This window comes from Pterocles gutturalis, unplaced genomic scaffold (assembly GCF_000699245.1).
Source record: "Pterocles gutturalis isolate BGI_N339 unplaced genomic scaffold, ASM69924v1 scaffold4820, whole genome shotgun sequence".
Classification (NCBI taxonomy): Eukaryota; Metazoa; Chordata; class Aves; order Pterocliformes; family Pteroclidae; genus Pterocles; species Pterocles gutturalis.
This window is the reverse complement of record NW_010140591.1, coordinates 28483-47718: the sequence shown is the minus strand read 5'-3', so window position 1 is coordinate 47718 and position 19236 is coordinate 28483. Positions and strand designations below refer to the sequence as shown.

General features: G+C 38.2%; 1 protein-coding gene across 1 annotated transcript in view; it reads right to left on the bottom strand.

The window, feature by feature from the left end:
- LOC104469274 (connector enhancer of kinase suppressor of ras 2-like) overlaps window positions 1–19236 on the bottom strand; it is a gene marked incomplete at its 3' end in the record, with an annotated part of 71481 nt that overhangs the window by 35934 nt on the left and 16311 nt on the right. The window contains exon 4 of the mRNA XM_010083724.1: window positions 5952–6039. Coding sequence (XP_010082026.1) covers window positions 5952–6039 — 88 coding nt within the window. The remainder of the gene's footprint in view (window positions 1–5951; window positions 6040–19236) is intronic.

The following is a 19236-nucleotide window of genomic DNA, read 5'->3' as shown; positions in this document are numbered from 1 at the left end:
GCTATATTTAGCAAGTCCTTAAAGTCCTTAATAACTAGGACTTAAAAACAAAAATGAGGAATTGTGATAGAAGTTATTATGAGAGATACTTTGCAACAATAGCATGAAGGATATTATTTTTTCTCTGTTCACATTTGATACTATCCTAACAAAATGAATACAACCCATTTTATACTATTGCATTTGGATATTGAGTTGAGGTAGGAGGCTAAAAAAGTAAATTCCCTTTTTATCCTTTAAACTGGAAAACAAGCCTGCACTTAGTGCAGACTTAACATTTGAAACATTCCTCATGTAAGTTACAGCCATTTGATTACAAAAAATGCAATGTTGTAGAAAAATAGTTCATTACTCAAAAAATAATTTGTGATTATTTTCAACATATTTTATCTGAAAGATAGCAATGTCAAGAAGCCCAATAAAGATTACGCCTCAATCATGGGAAATGAGTCCATCAGGGCATGGAGTATATGGACACTCACTTTTTTGAATCTCAAACATCTTTAAATGGACAATAAGCTCCAAATAACTCAGCTGAGGCAGTGCACAGAGCACTTCTGTATGTGCTCTGTATGAGGGCTTTTAGCTCAAAATCCCAGGTGCCTATATGTCCACATATAGTACTTGTGGATGGTTGTCTTGGTCTTTCCCAGCTATCTTCCATCCTAGCCGCCACCTTCCAAATTGCATTGCTCAGATTCTCACCCTCTGTCATCCAAAATCTGACTTTACCTCCAAACACAGCTGTGAGACAGACAATGTCAGAAGTATGTTCTGTGACAACAGTGAAAGCCAGATCCATGTCAGCCGTGTCACTGTTCTCCATCTCCATCCCCATGAAACGGTAGGGCCTGAGCAGTGAGACCCTGAACCAAAGCTAACCTCTAGATGAACCTCACAAACTAACAATATATCTAATATGTACAATATTGATCACATATACAATGTATTACCATATTAATATATGCCGATTTATAAAAGTTTTGTTGTAACGCTAACAGACCTTTGCTGTAACACTTGCTGTGTAAGGTTCGTCAGCAGAAAGATGCAAATTGTGTAACAGTAGCCAGAATTAAGCACAGATTGTGCCCTATCGCCACAGATGGTAAAGGAATGTGGCAAGTCATGACAAGCTTTGTTGAGAGATACACAATCAAGATTAGTAGATTCTTTTGTTCTTGTTATTTCCCCTCTCCTGCCCCAGCCAGGCTCAAGATGGAAGTTAACAAGGAGAAAACCACACCAGATGTTTTTCACAGTTTAAGACAGAAAGTTGTTTATTCAACTGTATAACAGTGGGGAATGTTTTCAGGGAAATTTGGAAGCCTCATCTATACAGAGGACCCACTGTATAGAGATTTCCCAATTGCAGGGAAGGGTTCTCTAAATCTCCCCTGCAACCAAGCTCCCCAGCGAATGCAGATCTGGATGATGGTAATGTATTATTAGGGCAATTGGTGGTGTATCTTTCTTAATCACTATCACTAACTCTATGTAGTGATGATTAGGTGCATTACCTTACTTTCTGCTTGCTATAGTAGTTCGCTTATTACTTTGCTGCTTTACCTTATCTTGCTTTAATTTATTTTCACTGTATTATTTTTCTCATTATTTTATCAGTTTTAACATAAGTAAAAATAAGCTTACTTCCTTAATTTGGTGCCTGTGTCCTTTGTGGCAGCCTCATTGATTGGCAAAACACCACGTTAATCAGAATTGCTTCCACCACACAGTCCCTTTTTGAAAAGGTGTTTAAGCAGAGAAGTAATTGCAGTGAAGCTTTTATAAAGAAGCATTTGCAGGCCTATAGCTATGCTTCTACTGGAACATCTTGCTAAGTAAATCCCACAAGACATTAAAGCTGCGAGATAAACATGAGTGGTTTTAAAACTAAATAAACACAGCAAATCATTGTGAAATCTGATTAAGGAAAGTAAGAAACCTGATGAGCGCTGCTAATGATCACTGCTAAAAAGCAACAAGAACTACGGTGTTCAGCAGTAAAGTTTTCTTTAAATGTCTGATAACTTACAAAGTCAATATAAAATTAGACTTTTCAGATATTCCCAAGATTTACAGTGTTTTAATTCTAAAGAAGAAAGCTTCTTCAGTGAAACCTTAATGGGCTCCTGAGGAATAAGGGTATTGAGAATGATAATAAAAGCTACCTAGCTTGCCTAAGAAAGAAATAAATCTTGTACTCCTTACAGTTATCATTGTAGCTACTGGTACCTTTCTAAAAGAAACAAGCACACTTAAGAGGACCAGTTCCTGGCACACTCTGAAGCTGAGGACCCAACTAGTGAAGTCACCAGCAAGACTTTAATGAACATCGTAAATACAAGGAGTCACTCACATTCTTCCTCAATGCATTTGTGATCGGAACACTTCTGCTGATGCAAATCTAAATTCATGAATGAACCAAAAGGGGAAAAAAGCACAACCCAAAACAATCTCACACACGTTCCCCTCAACCTGTACACTTACATCCCTTTAACACCTATCTTGTTCCATCAAGAAGGAACAGGCCTTTTTTACTTATTTAAGTGTAAACAGAGAGTACAGATAATGCTCAGCCTCTGATTCCTGTGGGATGCTCCTATGGAGAGGTGTAGGAGAGAAAGGCAGAGAATGCAAAGGAATAGTAGCAAAAATCACCACAGTCTTCTGGCTTTGTTTGTTATTTAAATCCTTTTTTTTTTTTTTTTCCTACAGTGTTCTGCTGCAAGGGAAGAGTTGATTATAAAAATGAAACAAGAATGCAAGCCCTGAATTAAACAAGCCATCAGCAAGGAGGATGGTATTAAGAGTGAAAACCTGCAGGAAGTTCCTATGAAACAATATCCTGAAGTCCTAAGGGAGGAGAAAAAAAATCCCTAAGCCAAAATAAAACAGCTGCATAGAAGCAAATGATTAGTGTGAACGCAAAGCAGGTTACAATAATAACTTGCAGTGCTCTGGGGGACCTGATTCCACTGGCAAATATCCACTGCACACTGGCCTGCTAGTTGGGTCCTGGGCAATGTGCAACACGCATAGAAAATGAAATGGTTAAAGCAAAGTATGTGCCATTCTGCATTTTATTCCAAAGCCTGTGTATAAGTAGGTATTATAACTCCAACTTTTCTAATTATTTAAAGGTTAAAGCACAGACAACCAGTAGATTTTCTTAGGCTTCATACTTAAAGAGCCATAATTCGGTCATTTCTTTTCCTCGTTATCCGTTTAGCATTGATAATTGGGGGAGGGAACCCAACAACTCTTAATTCTATGAAGAAACACTGACATCACTTTTAGCCTCAAAACATGCAAATAATTCAAGAAGCCAGATTAATTTTAGCTTTTAATCCTCCATCTTGACTAAAGAATCATTTTTTTGGTTAATAAATCTGAACGTTGTCTGTAACTTAACCAAAAAAACCCCCTAGTTTTCAGTCCTGCCAGTGCTCAGTTACTGAGTTAAAAGCTGGAGTTCTATTTTTAAATTGTATGAATGTCTTAAAAAAAAAAAGTCAAAGCTATAAGAAAATGTAGACTTTTTTAATAAACCATTAAGCTTTATGAAAATCTGTTGTTAGCTACTGTTACAAGACCAATTGTAACATTGCCTTCTGTAGGTCTTTCACAAACAAACAACAAAAATTTAATTAAATTATAAATTATTGTAAGTTAGTGAAGTATTATAAAGTACTTTGCATACAAAACAAAATGCATTCTCAGACAGAAAAAACACCTAATAAGGTGATACTGAAACATTCAATTTACACCCCTAGGAAAGCACAATGAGGAGTTTCATTGTGTTCAGTGATCATATAAAAGAAAAGCTCAGCGAAGACATTTTGAAATGCTATGCTGGAATGCATTTGTTTTAAGTAGAGATCAAACCACATGTGTTTGGGACTAGTAATGGAATTTTTCATTATCATTCTTCCGACTACAACCCAATTCAATTTCAGAGCATGCTTAAATTTAGGCACATAAATGCTCCTTTTGACTTCAAAGTATGGATTCATATACTGAACTACTTTCTGATTGGGGAATCATGTCAGTTTTGGTGAAGATAAAACTGCTGTTCTCCAAAGGTATTAAATAGTAATATTTGCTCTCATTCACACTGAAAAATACACATAGAGAAATATTTACCTACACCATAGTGAATTAGCAGTATCATGGATAGGGATGAATTCGTAAGAAAATGAACCAACATTGAGCTAATTCCTGGGAAACACTGCAGCGGTTGCTATTCTATCCACTTTCTCACTACTAGTGGGCACATGAAAATGGATCAGGTGGGTCTTCCCCTCAATTAAAAAAAACAGACAGTGAGGCACAGCTACTTCAGTGGAAAGTGAGCAGTCTGGCCAAAGGGAAGGGATGCCCTCTATGTCCCCTTTTCCCAGAGTACTGACCCCTTCTCACAGCTTAACAAGGGCACAACAAGCCACAGGAGAATAGATAAAAAATATGCATCATGCAAAAGGCAGCAAAAAAAAGGCTTGAGCTCTTCTTCCACAGCCACCACCACTGGCACCTCTGTCCCAGTTTGAGGCGGGGTGATGGCGAGAAGACTGGTGGGGAGCGCGGGGGGGCTGAAGGACTGGTGGGGCACCCCTCAGCCCTTGGGACTGTGTGGCCTGTGGGGAGCGAACAGCCCATGCATGCTACATTTCCACATCAAAAACCCCACACATAATTGAGGGAAAATTATTATTATTAATAATAATATAGAAAAGTGAGAAACCTTAATTTCCCAAGCTTGAACACATGAGACTAGCAATACTGCTCTTCTCAAACTCAGGTGGGAGGCAAACTGAACTAATAGTCAGTTAGTTGGACACATTTATGAAAGGGTCAGAGAAAAATGTATTTCTTCTATAAAAGGGAGAGTATCATCATAAAAAGTCATGAGGAGAGGCCACAGGAGAAGTTTAGCTTTTCTCGGTTTGGAGTGACGTTTCTGAAAACCAGAAAAAGTCTTCTCAGTGCTCCTACCTAGCTCACTCTCTCCCTTCTTCTACACTCTGTCTTCTCAAGTGAAAACACTGCTTTGAAGGTCTGTTTGGCAGCAGTGGCCCCTTCCCTCTGCTGTTGCTGAACTGCCAGGAGAGGCAACTCTCTCTGGACTCTTTTCCCTCCACATGATGGGCACCACTGCACCGTATGCTCATCTGATGGTATAAGATGGTATCAAGGCCCTTCACAGTCATCAGTAGCAGACTAGTCTCGGAAATGCATGCATGAGGGTAAGTGATGACACTGAACTGGACTACTTTAACTTCCTAGGTTACTTTCACATAAACTGGTATTAATATAAAAATATAAAGATTTAAAGAAAATTTTCAGTTTCAGCAGAACAACAGGCAAAGATGGGGACAGACCTGAACCACACACAGAGAAACAACAGAAGGGTGAGGAAGGTTCTCTAGATTGGACTCCCAGATGAAGCCCGTTAAGCAAGTGCTTCTTAGTACCTACTTCTGGATTCCTTGAAGGTAGGATGTACAAAAATATATACTAAATATTCTAGCCTCATGTGCATTTGTGTCGTCTTAACAGGTGTCTAGAGGATATGAATTGTATGAAAGAGCAGATGACTAAACTCCAGTACATACAGACCTTTTGAACCCTACAATTAAAAATCAAAGACAAAATATAAGAAATTAATTACGCAAATTACCAAGTAGATTTCACAAATATACAGTGATGATATTAGACTAGAGAACTCAAGGATAATCTTGCTACTGAGATACGCAGAAGCATATACACAGCACAACCCAAAGTAGTATTATAAAACCAGGAAGCAAAATTTTTATAAAGCATTCACTAAATACTAAAATTCCCTTATTTTTGTTAGACAGTGATATAGATAGAGTAACAAAAAATTGTCTGAAGAAGGCACTGGCCATTTACAATTTATGAGAAAATAAACTGCTAAGCAGATGGTCTCATACCTGTTGTACTATTGTTGTTAGTTCCAGACAGAGCTGTATGACATTATTTCTTGTTACTGAGTAATCTGTGACAGCAGCAAAAGGTGATCTAAAAAAAAAAAAAGAAGAAAAAAAATGTTGAATAGTACTAGCATATGTCCATTTGCTTTACTGGTGTACAATGTGCTCAATACACATTGGCTTTAGAGATATTAAAATCACAGAATACACAAAATGTACTACTAAAATTGTAAAATACAGGATACATATATGTGGAAAATGTTCATTTCTCTTTGGTTTTGCAGTTTTTAAGTTCCTCTTCAAGAAATTCCATTTATAAAAGCATTACTTCTCACAGCCTTCCAGTTTATTTCTGGACTGCCTTTACTCCCCCAGAAAAAAGCCCACCTTGCCTTCTGCATTTGTTTGGGAATACCTTCATAAAGGCAACCAGAAGCACCTCTTCCACCTGTGATATGAATGGTGTCCAGATGTGAATCAGATCAGAAAAGCATTTGGCTGATTCACTGGGATTCTTGGGACCTGATCTCATATTTGCTAAAAGTACTGGAGAGACTCAGAAGAAGTAAAATCTTTATCCAAAGGAGGGAATAGCATTTAGAGACAGAGATGCTCAGAAGCAGCTGCAAAGGCTTAACTGGAGGCACAACCTAACATCCACCCAAACTGTGCTTCAATCAGAAGTGCTTAGTCAAATTTAATGTATAATTCAGCATTTAGAAACACCAGCTGCGTGCATCCTATACTTTAAAACTTAAAGTTTAAAATGCTTGCCTACCTAGAAGCTTGCTTGTTTTCTAGAAGCACTGCTAAAATCCATTTGGTTAGTGAGGCTGGCAGTCATCTGATTTCTGTAGTACAAATCTGTGTTAAACTATCAACTCAACTTGGACTATTTTCTATATGGAACAAGTAGCCAAACACTAGGCAGGACTGGTATTTTCTCCAAGAGAAGTCAACATTTTTACTTCATCAGGGCTGCAAATGAGGTTTTTATGGGCATTATTAGCATTGCAAAGATGGTGTTTCTCCCTAATATATCTGCTTCAAACATTCAAAACAAAAAAAAAGGTGGCAAAGAACCACAAGGATTGTCATGTCTGAATAAACTAACAATAGATCATGCAATGTGCCAAGATCTCAAAACTATACTTTAAGTGTGGTTGCCTTTAAATTAAGCTGGGTGACCAGTCACTTCCCCAATTGCTTTTTTTCATCACATCTTAGAGCATATATATTTGTATAACCTTTAAGAGTTCTACAGCACTGGTTGGTATTATGCTTTCCTCATTTAAGGCTAAAGTTTCCAGTACAAAGAACTGTGCTATAAGCACGTCTAAATGATAACTACAAATATAGTTCTCCTGGTTCTAAATAGTTTTCTAAGTTTCTTTTCCACATACAGAATTGCTGACATCTTAGTGCAGGCAGATTTGGAATTGTCCATTAATAAACCCATGTACACTTCGCTATCTCCATATGCTTCTTCTAATGCCCTCTTTCTTTTCCAGGGCTCCCAATCCAGTCCTGATGGTTCATAAGACAGAATGAATTTTGAGGTGCGTACTCAAGTCCAGCAGCTTTAATTTGATGTAATACATCATACAACAACATGTACTTTCTGCCCATATTTTCTAGGAAGAAAAGCAGTAAATTATTTTTAAAATAAAAATACAGTAATTGGAAACTAGGCAGAGTTTAAGAAACATAAAAGCAAGAAGAGAGTGAGAACTTAGTAGACAGCAGGTGAGTAAGTTCCAAAAGGTGCCTTACAAAAGCTATTTGACACAGACATATATCACAATTCAAAGTCCAGGTTTTATGCAGTATATGTTAACTGTACAGTAGGTACATACTACAGCAAGCCTACCCACAGACACATGCACAGAGTGCTACTGAAGTTCAGGAGACATGAGCATATTCATAGAATCATAGAATCATAGAATGGCCTGGGTTGAAAAGGACCATAGTGATCATCTAGTTTCAACCCCCCCACCATATGCAGGGCCGCCAACCACTAAACCAGGCTGCTCAGAGCCACATCCAGCCTGGCCTTGAATGCCTCCAGGGATGGGGCATCCACGACCTCCCTGGGCAACCTGTTCCAGTGTGCCACCACCCTTTGGGTGAAAAACTTTCTCCTAATCTCTAACCTAAACCTCCCCTGTCTTGAGGGGTGGAATATATATTAAAGGATAAAAGGTAACTGAACTGCTTGGTTATGAACCATACTTGTGTTCTAAAAAGTACATTAGCCAAGATGTACAAAACCACTGATATTTTTCTTTTCACAATTGTAACTGTTAAGGTTCTGAAATTTACCTGAAACCTTCATTTACAAAGGTCATGTTCATTTATGGACTCACTTTTATTGAAGATGAATGGAATCGAGCCAGCAAATGGTATTATTTTATTTTAAGTATGGATGTTAATACAATTTGAACCTCAAATTACACAACTGGAATCTATTTGACACTTCAAAGCCTCCAGCATTTCTCTAAACAAAATCGCACGGTAGGCTTTGGCTTATAATACCACACCATCTTCCCTCATACTTTTACAATTTAGTTTGGTTTCATGGTTCATGAGGAAAATAATTGCATTTTTACTGTCGTTGCTCTTAGTGAAGATCGTTAGAAATGCCCCAAATAAACTTTGTTGACATGAAAGAATAGGCAAGGGGACTTGAGACATTACTTATTTTTGTTACATTGAAGTTTACACAGTGAAGATTTACTGAAAATGGCATGTGAAGCAGGCAGCAAGGGTACCAGCAGGAGGGAGACGACTACTAAAAATTAATAACAAATATGTAATATTTTGAAAAGTGCTTCACAACTTGGAAAGATAAGGAGACAGGTCCACGTTATATAGACTTTGCTCCTGCAGAAAAAGTAAAAGGTCCTTGAGCTGCCTCCTCTGTAGGTCTCTATAGCTCATAAACTGACTCCCTCACATCAGTTTCTGTCAGTGCCTCTCTGGGGTATTGCTGCAAACCGGAGCAGTAAAATTGCAATTCCCTTTCCTCCTCCTTCCCAGCTCAGACCACTTTCCAGGAGGTAATCTGCACACACAACTATATAGCCACTACTGCATAAGCAGCTAGGGAAATGGTAAGGGCCTCTTTAAATATTTACTACCAAAGGAAATGTATTTTGGTATTACAAGCCTCAATTTCAACAGTGAAAGTCCAGCAAGACTGTATAACACCATGCCAGCAGTTTCAACCAAAATATCAACAGAAACTTCATTGTAGGATCACTGGATTTCATAAAAGACAGTGTGAAACAGCAATCTAACAAAAAACCTCTTCACTGATATCCACTGATTGTAATTTTAATACAGCACAATATTATTGACTGTGCACGGATGAAAGGATATATATAAATGCAAATAAAGTCTACATAAACCATAACTTTTAAAGTGGCTGCTAAAAACAGTTTACATCCCAAGGCATCAGAAACACACGAAGTAAAAGGAGTTCCCTGTTTAATTAGACCACTTCTCTGTACTTCTAAAAAATTATTTCCTTGGCTTGGCTGAGCCATTTCCATCAGCTTACAATTTCTACTCTTTTCTTTCAAAGCTACATCTTTCGCAGTCCCTTGGACCTTCAAGTCTCCTTGAAGGTACCTCCTATGGCTCCAGTAAAGCAAAGTCCCTGAGAACAACAGCAATTTTCAACACATATGCTGTCCAGTTCAGTGCTCATTAAGTTAAACAAGAACTAAGGAACTGCCTTGGACTGGGGCCATATGTTGCCCCACTTCCTGCTGTGGCATTGACCTCAGTGTCCCCTTATCTCACCACTCAGTCATTTCCAAGACCTTTTCCAACATACATTCCCTATTTGTGGAACCTTTTTCACTCAATTTCTCTTGTAATTTATTTGTTCTTCCTTCAAAACTTCCTCATGATTCTCTTCCTTTGCAACAGCCACATAAAACATCTTTATAGCTCCACAGCACACTTACCTGACCACATGACCTTTCCTCTTCCAGACCTCTGATAGTTTCCCCATTCCATTCTTTGTCTACCCCTTCTACACCTGGTATCTTAAGGAAAGGAGATCTATGCACTCACATCAATTATTCTGCACACACGCAAAGGGTGTTGTTGCCCTTGTTCTCTCCTTTTCTCCTGACTTCTCCTTTCCAACATTTGAAGCCATTAGGCATTTTCAAACCACTTTCACAAACGGGTAGGTAATAGTTCTCAAGGATAATTAAGTTCATACATGTTTTGTGATCATGCATGCAGCTGGAAAAAAATGGAAGCCTCTTAATTTTTCCACTGTGCAAACCCACATTGTGAGACTGCTCCTTATTAGACACCACAGATTCCAGTGAGATGAAGAGCTTCTGAATATCTCATTCACAGGGGAAAAACAAAACAAAACAAAACAAACCCTTACAATTGCTGCTTACTTATTTAAAAAAAAAAAAACATTAAAGTCAACCAACTTCAAGACCCTAATCTATAGGAAATAAGGTTTCCCTAACACTAGGCATGACAGAGCTACTGGTTCTTTTCACGTTTTTTCAACCAGTGTTTGAGATAAACAATAAAACCCCTCTGAAAGATGAATTTGTTTATACATGCAGGCTGTAACACACTTGCATGCATGTATACACTTTTATTAATTGAGAGCTAATTAAAATCTTTAGCAGTATCAGGATCTTTGAGAATGAAAAAAAATTATATTATCTAACATTAATTAATTAAGCCACCCTGAAGGACTGGTAGAAAGAACAGCTACATCAATACAGCACAGCTAATTTCCTTCCAGAATTAAGAAATAATACGATTCAACAGCTATTAATACTCACAACTACTGATTGCACATAAAGGAAAATCCTTCCCAAACAATTAAAAAAAGATGTGTATTGTGAAGGAGATGCATACACTTGGTATATCTACATTATCAACATTTTTAGCCTCATATGCTTTAATCTCATTTGTCTTCTTCATCTAATATTTGGTTAGGGGAAAATGATACATAGAAAAAACTTTCACTTTAAAAAGTCACAATCTGGACAAACACAGACTGCTGTTCTTAAGAGTATTGCCCCAAAATAAAAGTTAATTATATTTCACTGCTAGTTGTAGTCTTGAGCTATTTTATAACAATAGACATCATGAGGGGTTTCAAAACAATATCATACTTATTTTAGCATCCTAACAAGGGAGAACATCCTCAGAGCAGTTTGATTAAACACAGTAGTCCAAAATCTTTTAAAGAGAGAGGTAACCAAATCGTTAATATAACTCAGTCTTGAAAAGTTGCACGGGGTCAAATAAAAATCTGAATGTACAACATTGTTGCATATATATTTGTGCCAAACCCACCTAAGAGTCATCGTTTAAGGCTTTCATGAAACAAACATTTTATTTGTATTTTTAACGGCACTGCTTTATGCAGAATCAGGGAGGAATGCTGTAAAATTCACACTGAATAAAGGAATTCTTTAAATGAGTGCTCTGTTAAACATTTACAGCTGTTCTAGTAGCACAGTACGGTTAAGTACCATAGCATTCTTAGGCAGCACTTAATGACAAGTTTGGCATACCATTCAAACAAGCATAAAGGGAAATGCATAAAGGAAATACAAGATTCACAGGTTTAAGACCAAAAATCAATCTACTGAAAGCACATTATTTGTGTGGTGAGTAAAGAATGGCTAAACTATTTGGGGTTTTTTTGTTCGGGTTTTCATTTGTTTTCCCCCACCAACTTGTGTGCAAACCAGATTTACCCTGTCAGGACAAGCCATAACTAAGCACAGCTAACAGGGCTATACGAAGTCTCTCATAAAGGAGACTCTAAAGCAGTAACACTTTCTTTGTAAGAAGTTATGGGCTTGCAAACATTCAAGCATAATTTTCCCAGTGAATGCTCCTCTTTACTTAAAAAAACAAAATAGTCACACCATAAACATCACCAAGGCTCATTCACCAAAAACAATGAGACAAAGAAATCCAGCTGAACGCATTTTACCTACAGTGGAAGAAAATGTATGCATTGTATATGTCACCATGGTAAAAAGGAGATCAATTTTTGAGTGGGGAATGCATTCTGCTACCATGGGGCTTTCATAAAAAGCAGGCTTAAAGGGTGCGCTGAAGCTGAACACCTATAATTGTTCATACATAAACAAAGAGTGTTTACATCATTGCAGGCTGCACTTCTCTAGACAACAGAGCACCACCAAAAAAAGTTTACACAGCCCGCAGTGAGGCTCGGAGGTTCTGTTCTGCTGTCCAGAGTTAACCACTGAACCATTCAAATGTCCTCAACTTTAGGCATAGGTTTTAGCTTTACTGAACAGGACTTATGTATACATGTAAGTGCAAGTCAGCACATTTAAGCCCAGGACAAAATGACTTGCCCACCTGGGTTTAGAAGTCAAAGGATTACACCCCAACACTCTGTAAATGGCCCTAAAAGCAGACCTAGGCTTGCCAGAAAGGCCTTCTACTCTGAAATTTTACATTTTGTTACTACTCTCAGCAATTTGACCCCTATCTTTTATATGACCAACAATTTCTATTTACCGCTGGGCTTTTTGTTCATCTCCTTGTTCCATTGTGTTCATGTATCATGTATCCAGACAGCAGTGGTAAATTAATCAGACTGCTGCACATTTGTCAGCCTGATAGCTTCTCTCTGGCCACAGCACTGAAAGTCTTGAATACAAAATCTATCTCCACAAGATCTCTTTGTTCCTGCTCCTTAGACTTCAGTGTAATCTGCAGCAGCAGTTTTTTATTTCCAAAAAGCGGATAGTGCTAGGGTGAAAAACAAGGGATACAGGAGAGCTGCTGTGAAAGACATATTGAATCACTGCCCACACAGATGGCCAAGTCAAAGAGTACACTAAAAAAATCCAGTGTTCCTTGACAAATCCTAGTTCACGACCATTACAATCTGTGACGCAACAACAGACACAAAATGTTGTAGTAGTTATCTCATGGAAAGTTGATTACATTTTCATAAATTCTTAATTGAAAATAAACTACCACACTATCTTAGTTGTGTCTTTAATGAAGACTCAATTAAAGCCCTAAGAACAACCATCCCTTCCTCACTCCTAGTCTCTAAGTCCATGTTTACAGTTTATGCAGATATTACTATTTGCTAAGATGCAAAACATTTGTCTTGATGCTGCACAAGATACAGGGTATAAGGAGTCCTTGCTTCAGATAACACGGACCAAGCACTACAGAGCAGGCAGGAGCAGGAAGCCCAAAAGCACAACTAGGAAATTTTTAGGAAATACAGATTTCCAGTGTGTTTGGTTAACAAAGAAGACAGAAGTGTAGTGGAGGTGAATGAAGACAATACATCAAACCAAGAGCAACATGGAAGATGGCACCTGCAGAAGCAAGGGATGCAAACAAGATGTGTGCTGGCAGAGCAAGGAGGCAAGATGGGCAGAGACAGAGCTCATGCAGTTGCCACCAAATGTCACCTCAGGCCAGGTGCCCTCAGTATCCTTCCTCTTCTATAAAGAGCATTACAATTCTTCCCAGATAAGACTATAGTAATGAGGTCTACTTGTTAAATCTAGCTGTCCCATGAAAGAAAAACATATCATGTACAGTGAGACTTGAAGGAAGAAAATGAGATGCTTAAAGGATGTGTAAAAGATGCTGTTGCTCCCAAGGTTGCCTTCACTTTGCAGCAGCCTCTGACCTATTAGGAGACAAACTCAACACTCAACCTTGTGCCAACTTCTGATCAAAATACAACCTTCTATCTGTCTGTCAGATAGATGGCTTAGTAAATTCTGAGAGAAAAAGTATTCGGTGAATCTGAGCACCTTTCAGCCAGCACTCATTGCAATTTCAGTAGTACAACCAATCGGTAGGAGCAAATTAGTAAAAAAGGAATGAGATGTGAGTACAGTAAAAGAGCTGGCCATGTCCTAACCAGAAAGTTAGTTATAAGCATTGCTCAATGCTCTAAACTTTGAGCTCAGAAGAATCTTTCTAGGATCCCTATTATATTATTGCTTTTCAGTTCATTTTTGCCTCTGGACAAATACTAGGAAGTTCGCTGAAGACACAAGTAACATGGTAAAGTCCTAACATAATTTAGTCAAAAGCTGAAAAAAGTAGTTTGATTTTCAAAATCATCCATGAGTTCAAGGTGCTTTTAGAGCAAGAAAGCCATGGATGGATGACATATATTTAATTCAGAAATCTCAAAGGGACAGTGAACACTGACACACCCACACACAAAGCAGTACTTTTACAAAGTGGTTTTCAGGTGGACTGTAAGTGTGTGCTGTAAGAACAAAACTTTACCTGGGATTAACAGATATAAATATGTCTAATTTCAATTTAAATTACATGTGCAGATACTACTAGATATACTACTGTACAGAAAAAAATACTTTAATGAGGTTAGAGATAGCTTTATGCCACAAAATTGCAATGCATTCATGTTGTTGATCCACAGTAGTGAACTCACAACAGTAATCCTACTTTAATTTTACATTTCATAAAATTTTCCTTGTTATGCCACGTTTAGCTTGAGGGACATAAAACTCTTTACCTTAAATTTTATCTTTACATCAGCTGCACACATTTTTCAATTGTGTTTTTTCTTCAGTTGTTCTAACAGTTTTCTTTAACTATTCAGTTTCATTTCCTTTCAACTATGTTTTTTTGACTGTCAGCATTCCAGTTTTCCTAGATCTTTCACTATCTAGTTCATATTTTTGAACACTGTAGTAAAGAAAAAAATAAGATGGAGATCTGTACTCATTACATTTGCCACATGGCTTCCAGACTGTAGCATACTTTGTGATCAAGAGTATAACGCAGAGAGTTTTCCTTGCTTGATCAGAGTGACCCTTAACAGTATTTACCTCCCTCCTGCTTTGACACCAAACAACAAACTTGCGTGTGTTTTCACTGCAATTCAAAAGAAACATTGAGAAATACATTTATCAGAACTACTATACATAATCTCAGCAAAGCAAACACACTGCGCAGAAAGCACTGAGGCTTCCTCCCCAGGATGGATTGCATCAAGTCCTTTAAAAGGCAGAAGAATTTCCAGGAACCTGACACAGAGAAGAAGGAGGATTCAGAAAAATGGCACATATTGCTATTCCAAAGAATACAACTTTCATGAACTACAGGAATAAAGACTGAAAAGGACATCAGTGATCTAACTGGAAGTCTAGAACACCTGAATGTCTGTATATATTATTCCCTAATTCTTGAGAAGTATCACTGGAGACATTTCAATGTAAAGTTGCTTTGAATATCAGATAAGTAGTTTGCGGCTGTAACCTGAAGTGTGGTTTTTCCATCCAGCCCAAGAGCTAAGCTAAGTGTCAAGTGGAAACGCACCATACTTTTCACAAAAGACTCTCATAGTTTTTCAAGAAAGCACCAATCTCCATACAGAAATTTGCTTGGAAGAATTTGAAGATTTAGTACAAAATAAAACATTATTAAGCTAAAATATTTTTTGAAGTCTTCTGGAAGAGAAGATAGATGTTGTGGGCTAAGAAAGTAACAGGAAATTAAAATTAGTCTAAAAAGTTTAAGGACATAATCTATTAGTGTGATGACAGTTTCTTTACACGACATTATCAGAGAGCTATTTTATGCTCTTCGAAATCATCCGCCAACCTCTTTTGAAAATAGCTAGAATTCTATACTAAGGTTTCCAGTTCCTCAATGAAACTAAACCAGAAGACTTTTGATGCTTGGCAATTAAAGGCTACCCTGATTTTCAGTAAAACTCAAGCTCTGACATACATCTGTAAGTAGGACTGCTCCAGACAGAGACCTGGAACAAAGCATGTCCTTGGATCAGCCCTGCACAGTGGCACTGCAAGAGCCACAGTGAAAGTAACTCATCAAATCACAGCTTTTGCGCTCCTTCTAATAATTGTGCCTGGCCTAACAAGGTCCTTACAGATTGTAAGCGTCTTACTGAAATATCATCAAAAGAGAGTTCGCTAGAGCTGCAAGCAAAGCACCAGTCATATGGAGTCATCACCATTCCCCACACATAAAAAACACATCATTCCATTTCTGTGCAAGTTAGAGCTGCTGCTAGCGGCTTCTTCCAGACATGACCTGAAAAACACTGCTTAGGGGCAGCCTACTATGGCTGTTACAATGGGGTGGATAACCCTAATAGACACTTCATTCTTCCTAATGGTTTGCTCTCCGCTCTCTCATGCCCCAGAGACAGAACCGCTGTTAGAAACCAATCAAAAAACTAAGATTTGGGGCCCAGATTTAATAGTAATAGCCATGCAGAATAAAACTACATCTATGTTCCTAACTTTAAATATTTTATTTTAAAAATCTTTCTACCTCCCCCTAGTGGCCCCAATAGCTGCTTCGAAGGAATATAATAAGCAGAATCCTTTCGATCTCCATATGTTCCCACTTCCTGAGAAAAATGCAGTCATTGGCCTGCCTTCATTCTAATTTGGGGTCTTCACAAAGAAGGAAGAACAAACCTAACTGAAAAACCCCACACCCTCATAAATCACAAAAGTCTTAAAATGTTACAGAAAACGTTTCCAGAACCAGGTGTTTAAGCTACACAGATCACAGAAATCTGAATGAAATTAAAATATCACTTCTAGGAAGCCTTATTTGGACACCAAAGAAAACATTGTTAAAAGTGGGCTACCACCATGGCTGCCCTCATTTTTAACTTCTTGGAACTCCTGGGTCTGATCAGCAATCATTTCAGATAAATGCAGAAGTCATTTTGCATTTTACTGGGAGCTGGGAGGAGAATTGATATGCATGTTGTTAGGAATTATTTTAGAGATCTTCCCCCATCAACACTGAAACCTGTGAACAGAATTACCTCTGACAAACACAATATAGCTGCCTTTATAAATGTAACTTTACTAAGAGGTAGTTCTCAACACACTTCTGAGTTACAAACAAATTCTACAGACTGGATTTGTCTTTTAATACTAAAACTGCATAATTTGGGCACAGTGTACGGTACTACAGTGACACGTTACTGCTCAGATGGAGAAGTTTCCTAGCATCAACAACTACTTTTTTCCTGAAGATCAATTACTAAATTAATACGAAGATGCCAAAACTCATAACTTCTTTTTCAATGTGTTAAACGTATATATGGGAAAGTTTAATTTTTAATACCAGACTATTTTATGCAGAAAAAAAAAAAAATCTCAATTTTGTAACTAGCAGTCATTATTCATGATAAAGAGTATACCCTCAAAAAGTTTGCCAATGACACCAAGCTGTGTGGTGTGGTGGACACGCTGGAGGGAAGGGATGCCATCCAGAGGGATCTGGACAGGCTTGAGAGGTGGGCCTGTGCAAACTTCATGAAGTTCAACAAGGCCAAGTGCAAGGTCCTGCACATGGGTCGGGGCAATCCCAAGCACAAATACAGGCTGGGACTGAGAGTAGCCCTGAGGAGAAGGACTTGACGGTGTTGATTGAGGAGAAGCCCAACATGACTCAGCAATGTGCACTTGGAGCCCAGAAAGCCAACCGTATCCTGGCCTCCATCAAAAGAAGCATTACCAGCAGGTTGAAGGAGGTGATTCTCCCCCTCTACTCTGCTCTCATAAGACCCCACTTGGAGTACTGAGACCAGCCCTGGGGCCCCCAACATAACAAGGACATGGACCTGTTGGAGCAAGTCCAGAGGAGAGCTATGAAGATGGCCAGAGGGCTGGAGCATCTCCTATATGAGGACAAGCTGAGAGAGTCGGGGTTGTTCAGCCTGGAGAAGGCTCTGGGAAGACCTTATAGCAGCCTTCCAGTACTTAAAGGGGGCCCCCACAGGAACAATAGGATGAGGGGTAATGGTTTTAAACTGAAAAAAGGTAGATTCAGATTAGCTATCAGGAAGAAATTTTTCACTGTGGGGGTGGTGAGGCACTGGAACAGATTGCCCAGAGAAGCTGTGGATGCCCCATCCCTGGAGGTGTTCAAGGCCAGGCTGGATGAGGCTTTGAGCAACCTGGTCTAGTGGGAGGTGTCCCTGCCCATGGCAAGGGGATTGGAACTAACGGTCTTAAAGGTCCCTTCCCACCCAAACCATTCTATGATTCTGTGGTTCTGTGATTCTATAGTTCTATGATTATTCACAGTTCTGATGAGAAAAAAATCTAAATAGAAAGAAGTGGCAAACATTTATCTACCTATGCAAAATAACATGTTTTTCTACTGTTCCTTCTGTTTTAAAGCCCAGAATGATATGCTGTTCTCTGAGAAAAATTATTTGCAGGGGGAAATATGAAGCCTACAGGTCTTCCAAGTCACAACACCAGGCTAGAGGCAGAGTTGAAAATATATTCCAAATTTTTGAAATCTCAGTACTAAACTCCTTCCATGAGATTGTATTGCTTCTCTGCATATCTAATGTTAAACATCTAAATAGAAATGTAGGCCAGCTTTAGGTACTCTGGTTTTGATACTTGGGGAAAGGCTAGAAACAGAGGAGAAAAGAAGCAGCAGAGGTAGCTGCAGTCTCTTGAAAAAAAGAAAGAGATTACAGTTCAGCTTAAGAAATGGCAGAGATTCATGCCTCACCTAAACCTTTCATATGGAAACCATTTATGGGACAGAAGCTAGTTTTCTTCAGGAAAATGAAACACAACAAAGTAATTCCAAACAAGTTGGTTGGATTTTAAGAATTATACAAAGATCATACTCTGAACAAAACTTCAGCTGCTGGATACAAAATAAGATACACCTTTAAATCAAGATAAACATTTTATTTTCTCTGATAAAAATGCACTGTGATGCATTTTATAAAGACTAATAGATAGACTAATTTTAATCACTTCAAGAGTTTCAACGATCATCTTAAATACCTGCATATTACTCTTGTCATCATTAGAAAAATGTAACTACAGATAAAGTAAAGGAGAGCACTTAAGTCCTGGTCCCACATACTTGCTAGGTAATAGAGGTAAACATATAAGACAGTTCCAGTCACATCTACAGTTTCAGAGATATTCTAATAAAATTTTAAAAACCTAAAATGAAACATGCATGTTTGCACGCACACACATTGGAAGTATATATTGACACCTATATAATAAAAAGTATGACCACAGTTTTGTGAATTTTATACTATCAGAGCAATGAATCTGAGTTACACAGGTCAAAGTGTTGTTCTATATTAAAAATAAAATACGTATATAACCTAATGATATCATCCTATTGCTATATTGTATTTCCAGATATGTTTAGGGTTGCAGTCCCTTTAGAAGTATTGTACTGAAATGCTCTCTGAATTGCATGC